General features: G+C 44.9%; 1 protein-coding gene and 1 long non-coding RNA gene across 7 annotated transcripts in view; one reads left to right on the top strand and one right to left on the bottom strand.

Moving 5' to 3' along the window:
* The window catches only part of EIF4E2 (eukaryotic translation initiation factor 4E family member 2), a 30,951-nt gene that overhangs the window by 5,990 nt on the left and 517 nt on the right, over positions 1 to 24,444 (bottom strand). The window contains exons 1-7 of one of the 6 annotated variants that reach the window (XM_059874537.1): positions 17,238 to 21,732; positions 16,434 to 16,548; positions 15,272 to 15,406; positions 11,110 to 11,214; positions 8,759 to 8,911; positions 8,520 to 8,656; positions 1,758 to 1,836 (exon numbers count right to left, since the gene is read on the bottom strand). In XM_059874537.1, coding sequence (XP_059730520.1) covers positions 1,791 to 1,836; positions 8,520 to 8,656; positions 8,759 to 8,911; positions 11,110 to 11,214; positions 15,272 to 15,406; positions 16,434 to 16,548; positions 17,238 to 17,263 — 717 coding nt within the window. In that variant the 5' untranslated portion in view covers positions 17,264 to 21,732 and the 3' untranslated portion in view covers positions 1,758 to 1,790. Of the gene's footprint in view, positions 1 to 1,757; positions 1,837 to 6,521; positions 6,788 to 8,519; positions 8,657 to 8,758; positions 8,912 to 11,109; positions 11,215 to 15,271; positions 15,407 to 16,433; positions 16,549 to 17,237; positions 21,735 to 24,444 lie in introns of those variants that run through there. The other 5 variants (XM_059874534.1, NM_001075795.2, XM_059874538.1 and 2 more) reach the window with 5 other exon arrangements.
* Positions 937 to 14,905, top strand: LOC112443174 (uncharacterized). Its single transcript, XR_003031490.2, has 2 exons — positions 937 to 1,580; positions 14,575 to 14,905. It is a non-coding gene; the product is annotated as an uncharacterized lncRNA (long non-coding RNA).

The following is a 24,444-nucleotide window of genomic DNA, read 5'->3' as shown; positions in this document are numbered from 1 at the left end:
TGCTTCAAGGAGAATACTTAACCCATTGAAGGAATGCACCCCTCAAGCCTGCCCCATAAAAATGACATGGGGTGGGGTGGGACAACAAAAAGAACAAAGAGCCTACAAAATAGCAATTATGCAAATTTCAAAAAAATTCAAAGGTATTTTTCCTGGGGAATCTAGTGCCAGCTGAAGGGAGAATGAATAATTTTAAGTTTTCTTCTATTCTGTCTCTTCCAACTTCATTTTAAAGCCCCCTCCCAGGTGCCCATGGAACCTAAGATGCTGTTGAATTTTAAAGGTACCATCATTCTATGTACTTTGAGAAGTAAACACTGCCATTAAACTATGACAAAAACCTTTCTTATCACATTCAGTGTAAAAATCCTAATTTTAGGGATCTTCAAAGCAGGAAAAAAAGGAATTTTATATATGGTAATGCTGTTAAAGGAAGTCCTGTATCGCACCAGGACTCTGGAAATTTTACTTACGGACGTATTTTGAATGTCTGCTATTTCCCAGCCTACAAATCAACGTGTCGGTATTAGAACTAATACATGTTTTCATCCCTCTTTGATATACTAGCCACCATCTTAGAATTCTATATTGAGTATACTTTACAGAGAATTCCTTTGAATTTCAATTCTGAAAACCTAGCATTATCATCTAAAAACTGAATTTGTGATGAAGGAATTAAACTATTTGAAAAAAAGATATGAGTGGCCTGAGTGTACAGGAACTCCAGGACTGTTTGTTACTCAGACCCCAGCCACTCGCTCTGTCCCTCACAGGGTCATACTCTTTGGCTCATCTAGGGAAGAAGGCAGGTCTCCTTTCCTTGAAAAAGTCTCCCTTGCTTCCTGTTCTGAAGCGGAGTTCTGAAACAACTATTACAGCTGGCATGTTCTTTTCCAATTTGAGAAATCCTCCATTTCTTAGGGATGGGGTCGGGGGGTTGGGGGCGGGGATAGTTAACGTCCAGGGATGTGCTTTTGGGCCAGGCACATGCAGACCCTGTCCCTGTAGCCATTCCTCTCATCCAGAATAAATTCATCCAATCCCTTCTGCTAAAGAGACAGACATGGACTGGGAACTCCCTTAACTGAAATATAAATATTCTTAAAAGGAATGCTTCGCTGACCCAGCCTTTGCTATCCCAGGGCCCCTCTCTGCCAGCAAACACGTGTTGGTCTCACCATAATACCACCTGGAACCATGCTTCCTACATAGCCCTGAAATCTCCCCCATCCCCCACCATTCACTTTAGCCTTTGAAACTTGGAGGTTCCATCACTGTTTCCTCACAATTGATAAATACCACCAGCAAATGAGACACACCTCTCGCCTAAGTCATACAGGGGCCAGAGGAACTGCCCTATTAGTCACAGGACACTGCCAGATAGCTTAAACATGGTCATGTCTGGGAATTGAAAAAAAAAAAAAGACTTCTGGTCCATTTATAGTCATGAAATGTCAGGATCCAGAGACCAGAGATATTAGTCTGTGGAACCTCACTTTCCAGATCAGAAAGCAGAGGTGCAGTGAGGCTCATCGACCTGCCCAGGGGTTAACTGGGAGACACATGACCCAGGGAGGATGGTAAGTCAGCAGCTCTGGACTCAGTGTTTTCCTCCAAGACGGTGGGTGCCTGGAACAGGCTCAGTGTTGGCAGAGATAAGCCTAGGGGCAGATGGGGAGGGGCAAGCCCTTGGGAGGAGGGTCCTACGGTTGGGAGGGACATCACAGGGTTACGGAGTAAGATAGACGAGGCCCTACCCTGAGTGTGAGAGACAGAGGGGGAGCGTCCGATCAGCGGCCGCTGCTGTTCACCAGGCCATGAAACTCCTCCCAGGCCCTGGCAAACCAGAGACAAAAAACACAACAGCACATTCAGATCAGAGGCTTTTTAACAGAGAGCAGACAAGATAACCCCACACCCCAATTCAGATACCCTCAAGGTCAGGTGGGGCCCACTGATACCTGGAAGCACAGCAGCGAGGGTCCCTGCCTAGACTTTCCGGTTAAGCAGGGTGGCTGACACCTTTCAGGGGCACCTGGCACTTCTGGCTCGTGCTACTGCCCATCTGGCCCTCACTGTCCCCGAAAGGACTTCCACGTCCTTCCAGCCACTCCTTCCACAAGTCTACTAGGGAGGCCACGGAGGTCAGATTAAATTCACACACCATGGGAGACACTTCCCATTCACCGAGGTGAGGGGCAGCAGCGCTTTCTGTCTTGGGGATGTGAGGACAGGAGGCAGAAATGATTTTTCTCCATCAGGCCTCACCCTGATGAGGTAAAGGCAAGTACCTAACAGCATTAAGATGCTGATGCAAAGACGTGGTGAGGAAATAAGACTGCTTCATCTGCTTCCATACTTCAAACCTTTCAGCTCAGACCCCAAATTCGTATCAGGTTCCATGCGTTTCTGATAATACACAAGTAATGATTATCTTAAAAAGTTGTATGTGCCACAGCATTTCCAAGGACCAAACTCCTTTGAAATTGCCCAGGACCCATGCTCAACGCAACTTTAATGCTTATTACCTAAATTTAGAAACTGGAGCTAGGAAGGGATAAGGAATGTGACTGAGGGGCAGAGTCTCTTGGATGACGTTCCACAGAGAATGAGCCTTGGTGGCTGCAGGCCAGACACCAGGAGAAAGGCTCCCTCGTGCCTCCGAAGCCCTGACCCACCTTAAGTTCTCTGAGAGGAGCTGACGTCCTTCCTTTTTGCCTGAGCCATTTTTCAGCCACTTAGGGACAAACTGTCAGGTAACTTCCCTGGGAATTATACATAAAATGGGTAATTTGGTGCCTTCGAATCTAAAATCCCTTACCGTCAATTATTCCATTTGTGGCTTAAAGGGGTGAAATACTCATGGTAACAACATATAGGGTTTAATATGTTAAAATTATTTGCTCACTACAGGTTTAATATTATGGTCACTAAACTACACTTCATCACTAGGTCTCCTACAGATAGCTTTTCTTCTTTTTTCAAATAGGAAGGGATGAAACAAAGACCTGGCCCAATAAATTCATTCTTGCATGCAATCATCACATCAGTTTCATTAGTTATTTCCCTTTTGAAGAGCAACACTTATAAATTAATGATGTAGCTCTCAGAACAAGAGACTGATCCACAGTTAATGGTTTCTTCAGAGTATCGCCAAAATCCAGATACATGTATGTTCACTGAATGGAAGGAAAACGTTAAGAGCGCTCAGTAAGCATGTGTCTTGTCAGTTCACAAACTCAGTTTCCACGGAAAGACATGTTTCACAGCTCTTTCTGGAGAGATGGTAACACGATGAACTTTGAGTCCATCAGTGATGGCAGGAGGTCATTTCACTCTTCAACTCCAAGTGAAGATAAAGAGAAAGCAAAATCTGACACCCAGGCAATGACCCAGGAAACCCCTCTTCTCATTCTAAGAGTGAGGTTTAAGTTATATTTAAGCAAGTTAGGTGTCAACAAGAAACTGCATGGCTGTGTTGAAGGTTCACCTCATTTATCCTTTAGTTTCCAGAAAGGCCTACACTAGTCCAAACGGAAGTTCTCTATGTCAAGAACTTACAGAAATAGGGATTTCAGAGTTCCCCTCTAATCCAGTTTAGCATTAAACTGCCCTCCTATTTTCTTCAGCAGTATATTCTTTACATGGAAAACTTCAACATGAAGAATCTGGGCAAAGAAATTTCCTCAGGTGGATTCAGTGGAGATAAAATCACTGCTCACAGTCATTGGTACAATCACTGGTTTTCAATGCTTGACTAAGTAAACCAACCGCCTGAAACTAGGTGCGAATGTTCTGGCTATTTTCCACCTGGCATCCCAGGCATATATGTAATTTTAAAACTTGTTTCTTTGAAAGGTGAACAAAGAACAAGTTAAATGTTATATCTGGCATGTAAACTGAGTTTCCTAAAAACACTTTTTCCCCCTATTATCCTAATACAACCTACAGGGAATTCTAAACAGATTCAAATGACAGGGTAACAATGAGTCCTTTCAAGACCACTTTTTACCAGCTGGCTTACCAGCGAGCAAATTCTAAGGGCAGAAATCTCATCCCTTAACTCTGCATTTGCCCCCACTCTGGCCCAGCCCCGCTTCACAGCATTGCCCTCGGCTGGCCCTCACGCTTACAGATGAGCTGGGCCTCCTGCTGATTTGGGCTTTACCTTGCACATCAGCGTAGAGGGACATTTCCCAAAAGCAAAGCCTGGCCAGCAATGATGCTGGGTGATGCAGCGCCCCCAGCTACAATTTAGCTGTGGCAAGAGAAGGGATGGTTGGTCCCTGCCTACCAAGTTCAATATTTAAATACAATGAAATCTAGATGTGGTGGAGTCCCCACAATTTGACCCATTTCTCCTCTAAAACAAATGAATAAAGACAAGTCACCTACCCTCAGCTCTCTGTGCAGAGGGGCCTGGTCAGTCTTCCCAACACTGTGGCCCACCGAGTGTAACAGGCCCTGTCTTCCCCTTCCCATCCCAGGCCAGAGGCAAAAAAGGACTCAACAGACTATTCCAAAGAGGAATTTCCTCACAAAAGACTGCTGTTTTATACGGCCCTGTGGTCGACCCAACTCTTCTCCTGGTGGTCCCATGATTCTGGGGTGCAAGTCTGGCTGTGTTATGAGGCTGTCCGCCTGCAAGGACCCAAATCTCTGAAACCTCAGCCACACACCTAACACTTGATTTGACCATTTTCCCACTTCTCAGTGGGCCCGTGCACCCTTAAGGGACTGACTGTTAGCAGTAAACAAGGGTGTGAGGCAGCAAGCAGTGTTCCCTCTGCAGCAAAGCAGCTCACCATGCCCCTTGCGCAGCGGCAGCAGTCACCTCCTAGCTCAGCAAGGGGTGCTAGCAAGGAATGCAGCAGGAAAAGGCCATGAGCAGTGTGATGAAGGAAGGCTGGGGAACGAGACACTTGAGATAGGACGCTGGAGACTGGATGGAAACACAGCAAGGGGGAGGGACACCTGACTGAGAAAGCTGAGCCACCCCTAGAACACTCCCCTCACCATTTCCAGGACCCCTCATCTCCAGAGTACGTGGGAGAGAATAAGTGTTGCTCTTTCCTCCTCATGTCCCTTCAATTCTCAAGTCCAAGCAGTTGTTGTTCCTTGGCTCAAACACAGCCACGCCTGTGGAAGAGCCATGGTGGAAGGACAAAGCAGAACAGTCCTGGCTTCCGTTCAGATGTGGCAAGGCTCAGAGGGGTCAAGGTCAGTTTGGTGCTTTCTGATCAACTCTTACACTGGTAGGTGGCATCAGGCTCAACCTCTGGACCAGCTATATTAGCTGAAATTAAGATCAATACATGTGGACATCACAGCGGAAGGCAAGAGGGAAAGGGCCATAGAACGTCATTCTTTGACAAACGCTGAAAACATAGAAAATATGTATTTCCACACATCAACCATCTCCATCTTTCAGGAACTTTTAAGTAATTTGGGGTAAGTGATCACAAAAAGCAGCAATGACAGAGCCACCTCCAGGATGCTCAGCTCATGTGCTAGTCCTGATGTGTGGTCTGTGGGATCCCAGGCCTCATGGAGGCGGATGGGCGGTCAGATGGCACAGCTCAGGGCATCACTGCCAAAATGGAGCAGCACAGCCACTTTGGAGAACTCCACGCTATGCCCACAGCCATCTTCACAGATGCTATCAGGCCACGTGGCCTAGTGTGGGCAAAAGTGGTTTATTTATGGTTTGGGTGGAAGCTCTACAGAAAACCTAAAGTCACATTAAGCCTTGCTAGATTTCTCCATGCAGGTTAGGGGCTTGAAGGCCAAGTTGCAGCACATACATGCTGAGCCTCAAAAACACATGGGGGGCTGGGCCATGCTGTGGTCAGATGTTCTAAGGAGCAAAGTCACACAGGACAAAGACACGTCCCCACCCCCAGGTCCTGGTGCACGACAACCCTAGGGACTGGGCAAAGGGAAGGGCTAGAACTTTGCGAAGTGTATGCAGGGTGAGCTCAGAGAGGAAGATGAGCTGGCTCCAAGGGGAGAACAGAAGGGGAAAGGCTGGCAGAGAGCTTGCGGTTGGGAGGCTTTGGCCGGTGAGGAAAGCCCACTTACACAAAGCAAGGAAGCTCTACACACACAGCCGCACACAGACGGAAGCAGGGCTTTACCTCCAAGCAAGAGATGTCTTTGAAGTAAGACAAATGAAGTCAGCCAAGCGAAGGTCAAGGATCCCCCTTTCCAACCTGATGGACTTTTGAGCTGAATTCTAAATCAGAAATCACTCTGTTCCTGTCCTCAGCATGACTGGTGGAAACTTAAATACCAAAAAAACTGGGGTCTCTTTCTGAGAGCCAGATGTCACCTCAGTGTCAGACCTCAGCGGAGATGGAACAAAATACCGTGTGATGTGATACCATGGGCTTATGGAAATGAGGCTGCATTCCCCAGATGGCCCTCCACGGAGAAGTCTGTGCCATTCCTTAATATGGTGACAGTCAGTCTGAAAGGCCACTTCTTTGATGCACCATAAAGAGCAAGAGCATGAGACAAGCTAGTTTAGCACCATTTATTAAGTGATCTCAGCTGTTGTTGTAGCTGCTGCGTGTCAGCCTGTTCTTAAAACATAAAATGCTCTTCCAATTCCTCTTGTCCGGGACGGAAGGATCTTCCAGGTAGCACACCAACAGAACAAGAGACTCCGATGACGCCGGCTTCAATGACGGTGCCATCCAGAGAGGGAGAGGGTCATGGCACATTCAACCGCGGCTTCCAGAGGTTTTGAAAAAGGAGCCTTTGGGAGCCCAGCCTGCCTGGCATTCTAGTGGAAGTGCAAAAGGTTGGCATGTTGGGAGAGAAAGAGAGGGAGCCGCGAGGGGAAAGTGGCATCTAGGTGTCAAGGAGGGGTTTCTGGCCCCTGTGGCTGCAGGGCTGGAGGACTAGGCAGACCTCTGATAAAGCAGCAAGCAGCAGACTAAGGCACCAAGCCCCAAGGCTAGCCTAGACTCTATGGACCTGTATACATTGCTACAGAAGTCAGGAAGAGCTGCTTCAGGGTATTTGAAAGGGAGAACAGTGGAGAGGGGAGAGTTGAAAAATCTCTCTTTCCCTTTCCTATCCGGGTGAAAAGGTTGCTTAGGGGTGGAGTGGGGGAATTGGGGGGGTGGGGCATTTGGGAACACTGAACACAAGAGACCTAGTAAAAGTAGGTGTGGACCTCTCCAGCCTAGACTGAGTCTGGCTGGAGGACAGAAACTACTTGTATTCCAGAACAAAGAATAAGAAAAACCTGCCAAGAGAAAAACAGTGCTGACCCAGGGCTGCCAAGGCAAGCCCTCAGGGTAGTAATGGCTAATAACTGCTGGTGGCTGTGATGAGCCACACCCAGCCATTTCAGACAGACCACCTCCTATGGCAGCATTCCCAGTTAAAAACTGGAGCTTAGCTGGTATGAGCCAGTTCCACCCACAACATGATCTGTAAATGCATGGGAAAAGATTCCCAAACGATCTGCCTGAGCGCCATCGTTGGGCTCATTACTATAATGCTTGTAATAACAGCGTGGTGATGTTATTACTAACAATGATGAGAGCAATAATCCTTGACCCTGTGAGAGCATTCCCCATCTGAGGACCTTCAATTACAAAGACTGAATCAGCCTCACAAACAAACCTGCTCAGTAAAGCCCTCTTACCCCCGACTTTTCCGATGGGACAGGTGAAGCAGAGTGGCAGAGACTTTTCAAAGGCACGCAGTGGTATCTGAGTCAAAGGACAGAACTACACCCATAGGTCCTGACTCCTAGCTGGCTTGCTCTCCCTTTACATGTGAGAAAACTCTTAACAGCCACTCCCCACAATGTGTCTATAACACCCTGAGTTTATTTATGATCTTTGGTCACTGAAGGAGCAACCCCGGCCAGTGATTCTCACTTGTGGACGTCCAGCTCCACTCCCCTGAGTCTCAGGCAGACTGCTGAGCTAACTTCCCCTCTGGCATTCCTGCTCCCCTTAGAGTCTACTCTCACACACACACTGTTCTGCTTCCACTTCGACTTCAGCTCTGCACACAAGGAAATAGAGTCATCATTCCTGGTAAAGAAGTCAATTTCCCGGGACAGAGAGCAGACTGAAGCTAACAAGTTAAAAAGACATGCAAAAGTGGAGTGAGAGACAGACAGGGAGGAGGGCCTCACTGTTCAGTGAAATTATTTTAGAAACCGCAAGAAAAAGAGCACTTTGTCTTTCATTTTGAGACAGTGGTTAGTGAACTAAAGACAAGACAGCCTGTGTGAATACAGCAAGCCCAGGTGGTTCAGCTGGGACTCTGCAAAAGGGATCTCTCATCCAGAGCACCCAGGGTGCAGGCAGGCAGAGAACCGCACCAGCAGAGAACGGCTATGAGTGGACAGAAGCACTGGGGGAAGACTGGTCTGTCCCTTCTCCTTAAGTCAGTCTCCTGGAAGACCATATTCCTCTGGACCCGACTAAGGACCTACTTTTGCTGAACTCAGGGACACGCCCCACACCCCCCCAATCCCCCACAACACATACTTGATGCTGTCGGTGTGGGTTTTGTATTCCATAATGGTGTTGGGAGGTAGGTTAAGCACTCGCCGAAGCGTATCCCGTATGCGGGCCGTGGTGGCTTGATCGCTGGCAGTCTTATTCCATATGGAAATAATGTCCTCCTATAGGAGGGACGACAGAAGGATTCATCAAAGGAAACTGGAGGCAGTGAGAAGAGCAGAGGTGACACACATGAAAGCAGACCTGCCCGCGAGGCGGCTTACCTGAAAGCGGACAGAGACCACAGCCCCGCAGATCTCCTCCCCAACCATGAACTGTTCCCCCAGCATAGCCAAGATGAGATTCTCCCAGCAGCGGGATGCCAAGCCCTTCCGCAGTCGAATTATCCACTTTCCGCCATTTTTATTTGCATCATCCTGTAAAAAAAAAAAAGTATTAAAAGTTAAAATATGGTCTCATAGCATTAGGGCCAAGGATCCATGATCACTGAGAAGTCTTGCTGTTTTCCAACTATTCAACTCTATAGGAAAATGTGGTAGGACTACAGGAAGAAACGAGAAAAAAGAAACACAAGGTGGGGATCCTTGCAACCAGCCATTAAAGAAAAACAGCCACACAGACCCTTTAAACCAATCCTCTTTTGGGAACTCCCTGGCAGTCCAGAGGTTAAGGCTCAGCACTTTCAGTACCAGGATCCAGGTTCAATCTCTGGTCGGGGAACTAAGATCCCACAAGCCATACAGTGTGGCCAAAACAAACCAACCAACCAACCCTCTTTTTTGAAAACTACATCAAAATGAAATAATGTCAGATTTCAAACACAGATCATTCCTTACTTCATTTGCTAAAAGTTTATCAAGTGTCACCATGTCCCCAAATACAGACATGACATCACAGTCTCTACCCAGATCCAGTCTAGTGAAGCAGACAAACAAGAAAACTAATTGCAGTAGTGCAGTCTGACAAGTACCGCTGTAACAGAGATACATACAGGAAGTTTATGAAGAACAAGACAGTCAGAAACACCCAGGAAAAGGAAAACATTTCAGCTGGGTTGTAAGGGACACAGGAGTTAGCCAGGTGAAGGGCTCTGTGGGCACTGGGAAGGACATGGCTATGTGCAAACACTGACTGTGAGGCAGAGATGCAAAGAGGAAGATCTAGCTACACTGAAGGGAGGGTCTAGAGAGGACAGGTGACAAGTGCTGAAAAGTAATTAGGAGTAAGATCATGTGTGCAACAGAAAACTGCATAAGATTTTTAATTAAGGTGTGTTTGTGTGTGGCAGGGGCGGGGGTTCCCTGGTGGCTCAGATGGTAAGGAACCAGCCTGCAATGCAGGAGACCTGGGTTCGATCCCTGGGTCAGGAAGATCCCCTGAAGGAAGGAATGGCTACCCACTTCAGTATTCTTGCCTGGAGAATCCCTGTGGACAGAGGATCCTGGTGGGCTACAGTCCGGGGTCGCAAAGAGTCAGACAGGATGGAGTGACTAATGACTAAGCACAGCATAGCACATGTGTGTGTGTGATCATGTCTGTCTTCTGGAAGAATGCTCTGGCATCAGCACAGAAAAGATGGGACTACAGCAAAGAGATCATAGAGCTCAGCTCTGGGTCTCCGGTGACTGCCCCTAAGCTTATTTTTACTCACTTTAACCATATGTATACTATGGTAATGTATAACACACACATAAAACTAGTCTATGGGAAGTTCAGTTCAGTTCAGTTGCTCAGTCGTGTCCAACTCTTTGCGACCCCATGAATCGCAGCACGCCAGGCCTCCTTGTCCATCACCAACTCCCGGAGTTCACTCAGACTCACGTCCATTGAGTCGGTGATGCCATCCAGCCATCTCATCCTCTGTCATCCCCTTCTCCTCCTGCCCCCAATCCCTCCCAGCATCAGAGTCTTTTCCAATGAGCCAACTCTTCGCATGAGGTGGCCCAAGTCCTGGAGTTTCAGCTTCAGCATCAGTTCTTCCAAAGAAATCCCAGGGCTGATCTCCTTCAGAATGGACTGGTTGCATCTCCTTGCAGTTCAAGGGATTCTCAAGAGTCTTCTCCAACACCACAGTTCAAAAGCATCAATTCTTCGGCGCTCAGCTTTCTTCACAGTCCAACTGTCACATCCAAACATGACCACTGGAAAAACCATAGCCTTGACTAGACAGACCTTTGTTGGCAAAGTAATGTCTCTGCTTTTGAATATGCTATCTAGGTTGGTCATAACTTTTCTTCCAAGGAGTAAGCGTCTTTTAATTTCATGGCTGCAGTCACCATCTGGAGTGATTTTGGAGCCCAAAAAAATAAAGTCTGACACTGTTTCCACTGTTTCCCCATCTATGGGAAGAGTAATCCCCCCCGCAAAAAAATCCTTCAATGTTGCTCTAACACCATGTTAGTGAGAAAACAACCTTTGAAAACCATCCACACGAACAATGGAATCGGGGCTTTTTCCTAGAGTTCCCATTTCCAAGGATGTACCAAACTGTTATGCAGCTTTCAAAGAAGACTTTAACCAACACCTGGCACTAACCCCCAAACCAAACAAACAAAAACCCCCCGAAAGACAGAAAACTTCCTCAGAAAAACAGTCTAAGGCTCTCAGTTCTCACCTCCCACATGGGTTTAATTCCTTCTTTGAAGAGATGGAAGTCGCTGTGGCCTGTCAAGTCCCCGGGACGCACCATGTGGCTGTAAAACCTCCAGAACTGCTCCACCTGCAGAGAGAAGACAGCAGAGTCAAGAGAGGCGCCTTCTTTTTCTTTGGGTGAATGTGAGATTTAAGAGAAGAGCATAACCACGGAAGACACTCTGCTAGAGGCTCTACTTTTTGGAGGACAGGTGTTCATTCTGGGGATTGTGGGGGAAGAACAACATCTAGAAGGGAAGCAGACTATCTGTTTTGATAAAAGAATAATGTCATACTGTTGACACAAGAATAAACTCTTTAGGCGAGAATTGCCCAGCCTCAGCCAGGAGCCTTAGTTGGTAAAATGTCAATACGCATCCTCCTGTGGAAGCCGCAGGAGAATCACCACATGCTGTAGGAGGACTTTGTTTTACACAATAAAAACCACTTAGGTTTGAGGTATATTCAGGGCCACATAACCTCAGCTTGAACCAAATCACTTAAAAAAAAAATACAGTATTATTAACATTGTGAATTAACTAGTCATTGTGCTCTATAGTACATGCCCAAGACTTATTTATAACTGCAAGTTTGGGCACTTCCTGATCAGAGGTTTACTGCCAAAATACAGCATTAGCTACACTAAAGTACACTTTATTTCTATAGAAATAGTTATTGAGCATTAAGTGACAGAATCAACCGCAGGCACTACTCCATACCATGGTGCCCTTGCTAAGGCCCAGATGGTCCAAAAACCAAGCAGGCCTTAGCTTCCTCACTCAGGGTTTAATTCTCTCTTCTTAGCTATAAAATTTCTCTTTACTCCTCCTTCACAGTCCTGTTAGAAAATATACATATTTCTCTATAAAATGTATGCTTATTTATATTTATCACACTATTTCTGTTTTTCTCACTAGTGATTTGATAAGAAATTACTTCCCTGTGCATAAGCATGCGTTCATGCTAACTCACTCAAGTTGTGGTCAACTCTCTGGGACGTTACAAACTGTAGCCCACCAGGTTCTGTCCATGGGATTGTCCAGGACAAGAATACTAGAGTGAGTTGCCATGCCTTCCTCTAGGGAATCTTCCCACCCCAGGGATCGAATTAACATCTCTGACATCTTCTGCATTGGCAGGCGGGTTCTTCACCACTAGCGCCTAGTGGCGCTTCCCAATTGGGAAGCCCTTGATTACTTTCCTATTCCTCTGCAACTCACAGAGAGCACCTACAAAGTACTGGGCAGTCAAGTGCACACTTTACAAGTAAAGAAAAAATGTGTAACAGTCTGAAGAAAACAGCTGGTATTTGCCAAGAAACTGCTGAAGACGCTCTAAATAAACATGAAGCAAGATTCCATAATGTGCAGGTAAAAACAGGTACCATGCAGACAGAGATTCAGGTCACACTCCCGGATGTGGATAGCAACTGAGAAGAAACCCTAGACTGTGTGAAATGGCTGTGCCTCTCAATCCTCTAGAGCACAGAAACACGGGAAACATCTCATGTTACAAGGAAATTAGGAACGAAGCCATCTGCAGGACTTCATCACAGTATTTCACCTCAGCGAGTGCCATGCTTAATGATACCCAGGGATCTGGGTCAGTGAATGGTCCTATGCATACAACGAGCAATAATCTTTTCCCCACTCTAACACAGTGCAAAGAAATGAAGCTCGCCTTCTAGAAACTGTAGCTCACTGTGAATAAGGACTTGATGGAAGTGGTGGGGACAGAGCATACCAATCACCCCCAATCCTCCAGTGGAGCACTGCTTTATTAACAGTTTGGTCTCCACCAATCTGAGAGCCATTCTCTACAATCTTATGGCCAGAATTCTATACCCAAATCACAACAGAGATGAAATAATAGGCAGGTTGAGAAATAGTATTAAAACTTTTTTTTTTCATTCTCTTAAGGCAACTTGCATTTTTAAAACTTTCAACTGAAACCAAAAAATCAATGTTTAGATTCAGAACATGGAATGCAGAAAAGACTTTAGAAATCATCTCGACTACTTTCTTTGCTTTATAATTGAGAAAACGGTTTCAGAACTTGCCCCAGCTCACAGTCAAGCAGCAGAATGAATGACACTTGTGATCCCCGAGTCCAACGCTTTTTTCATTTCAAGATATAGTTTTCTTAGTCACCTCAAGAACTTTTAAATAGTGTCAAATACTAGGACCGAGGACTAGTGGGAAATACTACTTTAGCATCATTAGTTTCAAAACGTAACTACTTTTCTGTGAGGAATATTGTGGGACACTTCCCAATGCCTCGACTTACATGACACTGGTGAGTATAAAGCAGCATTAACCCAAGATGATGCTGATGATCGAACTGTTCAACTTAGCATATATGCCCAAAGAAAACAAAAACTCTCCTTGTACAAGCTGGGAAAATTCACACATATTTTTTTTAAGTGGGAAAGAAAAATGCTAGAAGTAGTTATAATTATGCTAAAATAATTGAACAAAATCCTGAATGAAAGCTGATTCCCCAGAGTTCAGTTTCTTCTCTGATCCTAAGTGCTTAACCAGTTGCTCATAACACTATGGCTGCCATTTTACCTGAAATGTCTAGCAAGCTATCAAAATTTTTGTGGATTCAGGAATGTTAGGATGACATGGATAGTTTTTTTTAATTCTATTGTTCTCTCTTCCAAGAATTCCTTCCTCTCATCACTTGTTCAAATTTTCTGAATTCAATCTTAAACCCATCTCCTTCCCAAAGAGGCTTCTCCAGGCTGAAATGAATCCCTTCACTCTGAACTGCAAAAGCACTCTAGCTATTTATGCACCTCCTAAACTGCCTCCCTGTATTAGAAATTCCTGGGCATGTCTTATTTCCCTAAGGGCAAGGTTTTTTTAGTCATTTTAGAACACTATTATGCCCCAAATTCATTCAACAAACTTTTCTTGAACCAAATATGTACCCGTGCACAGCTACTTCTAATAATTCAAAAAAGTCTTAATTTAACAGTAATAAGAGAGCACAGGCCAACTAATACAAGATCTTTGCTTGTGGCTGAAATATCAACTCAACATAATCAGATGATATGATTATCATTATATATGCATCTGTTTAATAAATATAGCCTGTCTGGTAAACAAACACTTTGAAAAACTGGAGCATCCTGGCATGCATTTGGGTATACAGAAGACTGAAAGAATGTAGGCTTTGGAAGGTGGTTTTTACAGCCTACCCAACCTGAGTCTCAATACTGGTTCCTCCACTTAATCCAGTCAATTATAACTGACTTGAGACTTCAGATCAGATACTTAACCCAAGTCTCATTTTTCTCATTTGTAAAATATGGATAACATCACTGACCTCATAGGGCCATCATAACGATCAAAGGAAACTATATAAGTGACTATTATTGTGTGTCCTTCCTCTTTACTAATTTATTTTAAAGTTTACTGTCTATTATTGTTTCCTTTTCCAGTGTCTGCATTTTAAACAGAACGAATACCTTAATAACTTCAAGAAAATAACGAATCCTGCATTTGATTCTGCCCACAGATCAACTGTACGAAATACATAACAATCTTCACCAAACAAGACTGGCTTTAGTCGCAGACAAGCCTCTCACGGTTTACAACTCTAGTTTTCTGTGAGGAAGATGAGACAGTGCGTGGGCTCACTGTACTGACAGTGCCCACAAAAAAACAGAGACTTGCTTTTCCTTCTGAACACAGAACAAAGACGCTAGTTTATGTGTAATCACTGACATATCTGAAACCCGATGTGAGGTTATTAAAACAAAAACTTATAAATTTTATTCTCAATTTTACTGACAAGCTTCATGAGGATACCACGTACTATAAAATTTTGTATCTCCCATAACACTTTGCACACAGAAAGGACTCCATAAATACCTACTTAAACAAACCAGTGTTTTTGTACTGTCCCCATCTGATCAATTCCACGATTTATGCACTTATTGATTCTGACATATGTTGCCTACGGATATATAATGAGAAATAGAAGAATGAACCAATTTAGCTTTACAGACTCAGGTCAGTCAACTAAGGAAACCAGAGTCCTATGTAGGTTACCAGGAGGGTAGATAAACACAAAAATGTAAATACAGACAAGAATGTACTACCAAAGCTTACTACGTTAAACCACCCAGTACTCACAGAGGCAAAGGTGCCAATCTGTTTGATATTCTGTTCATAGCTCTGTGAGCTGGTGGGACGGCCGGGGGTTCTCCTGGAGTACCAAAAAGTGTAGTTATACTGCAGTGGGTGCTCGGCCGGCCCAGGGACGACAGCCTGTGAATCAAAGGAGGCGTGTTAATCTGGGCATTTTCCACATGCTCTGAGACTGAGAAAACATTTCCCAGTGTTACCCCTTACCACCTCCATTAAAAAGGATACATCCTCAATTACCTGCAATGGGCTCAAGATTCCACTTACATGGTAAATTAGTGGTTAACTCTAAGTTCCTGTAACACTTTCTGTGTTCTTAATGCTTTCGTAACTTTCTACCTCCTACCATGAGTATTACGCTTATATCTCATCTCAACATATTCCCAGGCCAAACACTGCCTCCTCTATGACACCCTATCACTTACTGGCTCATGACACTGGGCAAGTTGCTTAACCAGTTTGTGCCTCAGTTCCTTATCTGTAAAATAGGGAAAACAATAATGACCACCCTCATGGGGCTGCTGAGAGGATCAAATTAACAGCTGTGAAGTGCTTAGCACCATGCCTGACACATAGGAAGTACTCAAAAAATGACAGATCCTAGGATTACTGCTACTGTTAAATGTAAGTGCCTTGATTCAGGCTCACTCACCTGTGTCCTTCTAGCATGTAAAATGCCTGTATTTGGAATGTAGTAAATATTGTGCAATAAATGAATTAGTAATTGCTTTAATATTTCAAGAAAGAAACTGAGAGATCTATCTCTCGTTCGCTAAAATTCCTCTCTTCCAAGTCACTTTCAGCCTGAATTATTACCGACTAAAGAGTCGAACATTCTAAGTGATGGGCAGGACTGAAATACGGAACAGCAGCTTCTGAAGCAACTAACACCCTTGCTAAATTCCAGGATTAATCTCCCCACCTCAGGCTAGGAGAATGTTGGAAAGCAAGGCAAGAACTCAAGATCCTGTGGCAAGGGGAACCTTCAAAGTCCCAAGATGAACTCCAGTGATGCAACAATCTTTTTAGAGAACAAAATCAGACACTACAAAACAGGGTGTCATCAAGTGCATCCAGCATCCTTCAGATTTCACAAGATCACCAAGTCCCCAGTCCGAAGGCAATGACATCTGCACAACACAGAACTCACCTTCCTCTTACTGCTGCTCTGACTCTTGTCTCGTTCCGTTTTTTCCTTCTCACCATCTTTCTGTGTGCTGTTTTCTTCATTCTGATCATGGTCCCCACTGTCATCATCTTTCAATCTGAATGGGAAGGCAAAACAACAGTACCCCATGACTGAGCTGATTCTTGCTTATCTAACAAGGCTACCAGGTCAGATGAACCACCATGTAACCAATCAGAAGTCACTCAAGTCATAGGCAATGAGGTGCCCATGAAAGAAAGAAAAGGAAGCAGAAAGGCAACTGGGAGGATTAAGCAAAAATGAAAATGCCCATCAGCTAATTTGTGAATTACAGAAAGCACCATATTCTAGTTTTCTAAAAGTCTGCACAAAAAAGCAAGAGGTAAACAGTGTAAGGGGTTGTTTTCTATGCCAAAAATAGTCAATAATGAGGAGAATTTCTGGATTATATAACTGTTTTGGCATTTCAAATGAACTTGAGAAACTTCCCTTTCTATCCTGCCACTTCTAACTATCTTTCCTACCATTCCCCGCTGCTACTGCTAGTCATTTAATTTCCAAGCTTAGAACTCTCCACTGTCCTGTGCCCTTCCATGCCCACCATGCAGGATATAATACAAGGAAATGTAAGATCCTCTACAACTCGACTGTCAACTGGCATCCCCTTTCCCTCTCTGCCTCCCAAAGCAACCCAGATTTCCACATCTGTGCTATATGCAAACACCACCCCTCAGCCTAAGGCACCATTCCTCCCACATCTGTTTTTCCTACTAGATAGAGGGGGCCCTAGATTGGTGTCTTATTAACCTTTGTATCTTCAGCAACGATGACATGATGCTGGAGTGATGTTAAATGAAAAAGAAATGAAAGGAAGGAAGAAATGTCTTCTTGTCTTGTAAGTTCAGTCAAAAGTACATCAGGTGCCACCTTTCAGGAGCAGTGAAAACTACCCTCAGCGCTGTGTATTGGTTTGCTATGACTTCAAACTCACTTATTTGACTTAAATGAAGATGCTGTTTTGAGATAACAATGAAGTGTCAGTTCAGTTGTGTCACTCAGTCGTGTCCGACTCTTTGCAACCCCATGCCAGTTTCCCTGTCCATCACCAACTCCCAGAGCTTGCTCAAACTCATGTCCATCAGGTCAGTGATGCCATCCAACCATCTCATCCTCTGTCGTCCCCTTCTCCTCCTGCCTTCAATCTTTCCCAGCATCAGGGTCTTTTCCAATAAGTCAGTTCTTCCCATCAGGTGGCCAAAGTATTAAAGCTTCAGCTTCAGCATCAGTCCTTCCTATGAATATTCAGGACTGATTTCCTTTAGGAGTGACTGGTTGGATCTCTTTGCAGTCCAAGAGACTCTCAAGAGTCTTCTCCAACACCACAGTTCAAAAGCATCAGTTCTTCGGTGCTCAGCGTTCCTTATGGTCCAACTCTCATGTCCATAGATGACTATTGGAAAAACCAAAGCTTTGATTAGACGGACCTTCATCACAAAGTAACATCTCTGTGTTTTAATATGCTGTCTAGGTTGGTCATAGCTTTTCTTCCAAGCAGCAAAGTCTTTTAATTTCATGGCAGCAGTCACAATCTGCAGTGATTTTGGAGTCCAGGAAAATAAAGTGTCACTGTTTCCATTGTTTCCCATCTATTTGCCATGACGTGATGAGACCAGATGCCATTATCTTCCTTTTTTGAATGATGAGCTTTAAGCCCGCTTTTTCACTTTCCTCTTTCACTTTCATCAAGAGGCTCTTTAGTTCTTCTTTGCCTTCTTCCATAAGGGTGGTGTCATCTGCATATCTGAGGCTATTGATATTTTTCTTGGCAATCTTGATTCCAGCTTGTGCTTCATCCAGCCTGGCATTTCACATGATGTACTCTGTATACAAGTTTAATAGGCAGGGTGACAATATACAGCCTTGATGTACTACTTTCCCAATTTGGAACCAGTCTGTTGTTCCATGTCCAGCCCTAACTGTTGCTTCTTGACTTGCATACAGATTTTTCAGGAGGCAGGTAAGGTGGTCTAGTATTTCCATCTCTTGAAGAATTTTCCACAGTTTGTTGTGATCCACACAGTTGAAGCCTTTGGCATAGTCAATAAAGCAGAAGTAGATGTTTTTCTGGAACTCTCTTGCCTTTTCTATGATCCAATGGATGCTGGCAATTTGATCTCTGCCTTTTTCTATATCCAGCTTGAACGAATGAAGTCTATCAGGATATTATGTGTAGTCATTCATACACATTAACAGGTCAGTAGGCGAGTAGCTCCTGCTGGGAGCTTATCAGCAAAAACAGATAAAGAAGGGAGCATGGTGAGGGGACATTTAGACTATAAATACTGAGTGTTGTGTAAGGAATATCCAAGTTTCCATCTGAGCAAAGCTGTCCTTTGCTGATCTTGCTCTCCGAAGATTGTGAGCCACTTGCTTCTGCAGTGACCAAGCCAACTCTTTGGTGGGCAGTGGTGTCAAACCCTGCAGCTGTCTCTGAAGAGAAGGGACATTAGCTCTGCTGTGGTAAAGCTGACTCCTTTAGCAGTGGTGACAAAATGTTTAGCGGCCCTGCAAAGATCAGCCTGCCCATAACCACCAGTGCTGGAGTTTTCTAGCAACAACTGACTTTTATTTTTGAGCTGGTAGCTGAACTTCAGTTCCTGATTGGCAAAGCCTTCTCACCCAGTGCCAATTCATATAAAGGTACACCTGGGACTAAATTTGGACTGTATTTCTTTCATCTCCCTGTGCCTGGAACAATACTGTGAGTAATCTACCACTGGTTTGGAATATGTTATGTTATTTCTTTACTAGCATCAGCATGTTACTGGCTTATGAAATTACTTTAACTCCCACAGTGGACCGGTGTTAAATAAACTACTGGCAAAGAAAATCTACCCCTGAGCATATTCTGTCACCCTCCAAAACAAAATACTAGGGCTCTCAGTGAACCTAAAATTCACTGGATCTAGACAAAAAGATAAATGGAAGGTGAATTCACAAAGATAGTAAAAATTCTGTTCAGTCTAGAGCTGGACCATCAACTTACGGATCTTTTCTGAAATCACTTTTCTGGCCCTACCCAGTCACACAGAATTTGACAATTCTCAGGATAGTTACTAGAAGCGGTCAAACTGTAACTCAGACACAGGAATACCTCAGAGCTATTGTGGGTTTGATTCCACATCACAGCAATAAAGCAAGTATCACAAGAAATGGAGTCACACAGATTGTTTGGTTTCTCAGTGCATTTAAAAGTTAGTTGACGCTACACTGTAGTCTGTTAAGAGGGCATTAGGAATATGTCTAAAAAAAAGTACGTCTTAATTCAAACCTTAGAGTGGACAAACTACACATGTGTTGGGGTGCCCGCTCTGCCCATTTCACAGCCCTGGCTGTAGGATATACTCCTGAGATCGTGCACTGTGCCATGCCCAGCCCCAGCCCCTCCCTGGCCAAGGCAGGACGATAAAGGGCACTGGTAGCCCAGCCTGTCCAATAACCTACACCTCAGTGCCTTCCTGACTCCTCCCTCAGGTCTTCATCCAGGAGGTGAAAGATCTTACAGATTCAGGAGCTGGTGCAGTCAGTCATATGAGCTGCATGTAAGAAAAGCCATGAGGGAATAAAGACAATAAGCAAAAGCAGAGAAGGCCAGGAGGGGCAAAGGGGATGGAGCAGATGAGCAGAGAGGAGAATGAGGTTTTTCGTGATGCTGCCATCTCTTTGGCTTCCCTGGACGCCTGGGAGACCTAATGGTGCTTACAATAACTCCTTCCCCATTATGAAATTTGAGTCCGCAGGGTTTCCTTTTGAAGCGGGGCCTGTCCTAGCATTCAAGTCCCACAACATTACCAGCACACTGTGTGTATCAGATGCTATGAATACCTGACACACAGTCTTTTCCCTCCTTTCCGTCCAGTAGTACCAACCCACTGCAGTCCCCAGCTTCACGCCTCTGTTGTGTTCATCATCTGGTCTTTCAAGGAGCTCCTCTTCCCCTCCTTAACTTGTCCTTTAGGACCCAGACTAAGGGCCACTTTCTCTTAAAAATATTCCCTGATCTCTCTCTAGGCTGGGTTGGGACCCCTTCTTCTAAACATCCCCATATCAATGTTTTACTTGTCCTAGCTATACTGTCAGTTTTTTTGTCTCCTGATTACAAATATTTCATGAGTCTTTGTTTCTTTTTTCTTATTGCTTAGGTCCAAGATAGCTCCTGATTCTCTTCTTTAGGGCATATCCCAGGGACTCAAACCATTTCTCTCTTCTCAGCCCCCAACTTCCCACTATACCATCTGGGGTCCTTTCCCTTCAATCTTGGTTGAAAAAGGGCACAGTTGCTCTAGCACCTCACATTTTGCTAGCTCCAAGCAAAGCATGTAAGTTTCTTTCTTTTTAGTGCTTTTGCTGCTAACCACTACCGGGAAACAGAAAAATAATAACAAGAATAATTATGTCAGAGAAGAAACAATGCTACTGTGACCCTGGTCCTCAGCTCCCAACTCCCTTCTAAAACAGTAACTGGAAACCTTAATGGACCTTCATCTAATGTTGTTATTTCTTGAGGGTGGAGCTCTGCACTCTGGGACAACATTTAAGGCAAGTCATTCACATCCTATCTTCAGAGGCTACTCTTCCCAGCTGGATGCTGGATCTGAGCAAAGATACTATCCAGGTGGAAATATCAGTGCTCCTTAGACTCAGGCAGGCAATTAGCATCTGAAGCTATCCATGCTGAGTGGTGCCTGATCAGCTCACCAAGCTTCTCCCCAGGTATGTCCTCATACTCTGACTGGACAATTCACTGCAGGTAGGAAATTGGGCTAATCCACCTTCACATGTCCAGTATCAGGAAATTCGGGCAGAAAAGAAACAAGTTTAACACACGGATTTCTAAAATCAAGGCAATACAAGGCAAATAAGTGCCAAATAAGTGGTTCAGATAGTAGGTAAGAATGGGCCAAAGCTAACAAAGAGAACAGGGACAAAATAAAATCTGGCACCTGGATTTGAAAACCAAGCTCAACCCAGTAGGGACTGCAATACTTAGAAAGCATCTTAACGGTTTTACATGTGAACAGGATTGATAGCAATGGCACCTACTGACTTGATGGGAGTGGGGGGAAGGAGGGGGGTGTGGGGGTGGATTAGGTTACACATGAAGGCCATACAGAAAAGGAGACTAGAACTCCTCTGCAATCTGAGCCCATCAGATTAGACTAGAATACTCAAGTCCAGACACTGGACTTGTAGGACTCTGGCAAACTGAAACATGTCCACATGTCCTTAGGAGCCAAGTGGTGAACCATATAGAGACCAAACAGGCAACCAGTGGCCTACAAACTGCACTTTTTTGAATTTAAAAAAAAAAAAAAAAAAAAAACCCTAAGGGTTGGAGTGCTTTCTTTAATTGCTAATTTCAAATGAAAGACAGTTTACTTTTTTCTCGTGAATAGCTAGAAGACAGATGTTTAAAAAAATCTGGCTCAGTATAATGAATAGTTAATAATTGGAACTAATTAAAAATGACCCAGGTTAGGGACTTCCCAGATGATCCAGTGGTTAAGATCTCACACTTTTAATGCAGGGGGCTCAAGTTCAAACTCCGGTCAGGGAACTAAGATCCCATGAGCCACAGGGCACAGCCGGAAGAAAAGAATCCGGGTTAATTTTTGTCAAGATGTGCTTGAACCAACGTTAAACAACCTGGGTATGAATCTCACCATATGTGGCCCTTCCTGTTGTGGGCAACTTATTTCATCTCTCTGCTAAGTCACTTCAGTCGTGTCCGACTCTGTGCGACCCCAGAGACAGCAGCCCACCAGGCTCCCCCGTCCCTGGGATTCTCCAGGCAAGAGCAATGGAGTGGGTTGCCATTTCCTTCTTCAATGCATGAAAGCGAAAAGTGAAAGTGAAGTCGCTCAGTTGTGTCTGACTCCTAGCAACCCCATGGACCGCAGCCCACCAGGGCTCCTCCGTCCATGGGATTTTCCAGGCAAGAGTACTGGAGTGGGGTGCCATTGCCTTCTCCATATTTCATCTCAGAGAGTCTCATTTTCCCTATTTGTAAAACAAAGCAACAAGATCCCCCTTACAGGGTTGTTTGAATCAGTTAATATGTGAAAAGCAGCAAAGTGCCTATAGAAGCCATTATTGCCATTTTCAAATTAGCTTGCTGCTGCTGCTGCTAAGTTGCTTCAGTCGTGTCTGACTCTGTGCGACCCCATAGAAGGCAATGGCACCCCACTCCAGTACTCTTGCCTGGAAAATCCCATGGACAGAGGAGCCTGGTGGGCTGCAGTCCATGGGGTTGCTAAGAGTCGGACACAACTGAGCGACTTCACTTTCACTTTTCACTTTCATGCACTGGAGAAGGAAATGGCAACCCACTCCAGTGTTCTTGCCTGGAGAATCCCAGGGACAGCAGGGCCTGGTGGGCTGCCGTCTATGGGGTCGCACAGAGTCGGACACGACTGAAGCGACTTAGCAGCAGCAGCAGCAGCAAGCTAATTTGAAAATGGCAATAATGGTTTACTGCAGACCAAAAAATGGAGAAGGAAATGGCAACCCATTCCAGTGTTCTTGCCTGGAGAATCCTGTGGAGGGGGGAGCCTGGTAGGCTGCTGTCCATGGGGTTGCACAGAGTCGGACACAACTGAAGTGCCTTAACAAGCATGCATGCATTGGAGAAGGCAATGGCAATCCACTCCAGTATTCTTGCCTGGAGAATCCCAGAAACAGAGGAGCCTGGTGGGCTGCTGTCTATGGGGTCGCAGAGTCGGACACAACTGAAGCGACTTAGCAGCAGCTGCAGATCAAGAAATATTTGGGTAGGAATGGACCAGATGACCCATAAAGTATCTTAAGATGAAATTTTGATTTCTTCAGTTTGGTGGAGAAAGGAGTATAGGGTTGGCAGAAAGCTCCACTGAGACAGGACCCCAATCCAGAGCTAAGATTTGAAGGGCTCAGGATGGGGTTTTTGTTGTTCAGTCGCTAAGTTGGGTCAGACTCTTTTGCAACCCCATGGACTATAGCCTGCCAGGCTCCTCTGTCCATGGGATTTATCAGGCAGGAATACTGGAATGGGTTGCCATTTCCTTCTCCAGCGGACCTTCCCGACCCAGGGATCAAACCTGCATCTCCTGCATTGGCAGGCAGATTCTTCACCAGTGAGCCACCAGGGAAGTCCCTGGAGATGGGGGGTGGGACAGTGGTAATCAGTATAGGGATGTGCTCAGCTACACAGTGGGCTACAGAAGCAAACTCCCAAAGACTTTTTTTCAAGTAGTAGAGCCCTCTCAGCAACCAGGAAACATTCCTGAGGAGCTGCCAAGAGTGCTGGAATCCAGGACCTATGAATTTGCACACCAGCACTCACTGTCCTGGAAAAAGTCCAATTTCCCCTCAGCAACAGTGGGTCACAAACTAAACTAATGGTAATTCCACTTTACATGTATATCTCTCTATTTAACACTTTACAAAGTACCTTTAAGCACTGCTGAATGTGATTTGATCCTTATCACACCCAGTGCAGCAGCAAGACACTAATCACTAATGCAGTTTGGATTAACAGAGGCTCAGAGACTCGGTAATTTTCCTGCTGTCAAATAGCTGGTAACTTGTGGGTCTGAGGCTGGAAATCTAGGTCTTCGGAAAAGACAGATTTACTGCTAGACTATTAGAAGAAAGCCAAGAACAAAAATCTACCTCCAGATACAATTGCTGGAGGGAAATGTGCAAAAATTTACGCATTTCCTTTCTGCACCTCCAAAATGTTTGATGCTAGAACTAGGACTCAAACAATAGATAAGGTTCACCCGTTGGGTAAGAAACTGAGTTCTGGGAGAGTATGTTGGAAGAGGGCGAAAAGAGGAGGAAGAAGAAAGGAAGTAGGAAGGAGTCTCAGGAAGATGATGAAAATTCCGTAACAGAGCAGCCGCTGCGCTAAACGCGGCAGCCACATTACCTCACTGCATCCTCGCAACTCTGTAACATGGGCTCTGTTACGGTC

Source organism: Bos taurus, chromosome 2, assembly GCF_002263795.3.
Source record: "Bos taurus isolate L1 Dominette 01449 registration number 42190680 breed Hereford chromosome 2, ARS-UCD2.0, whole genome shotgun sequence".
In the NCBI taxonomy this organism is placed as follows: domain Eukaryota; kingdom Metazoa; phylum Chordata; class Mammalia; order Artiodactyla; family Bovidae; genus Bos; species Bos taurus.
This window is presented reverse-complemented; position numbering and strand designations above follow the sequence as displayed.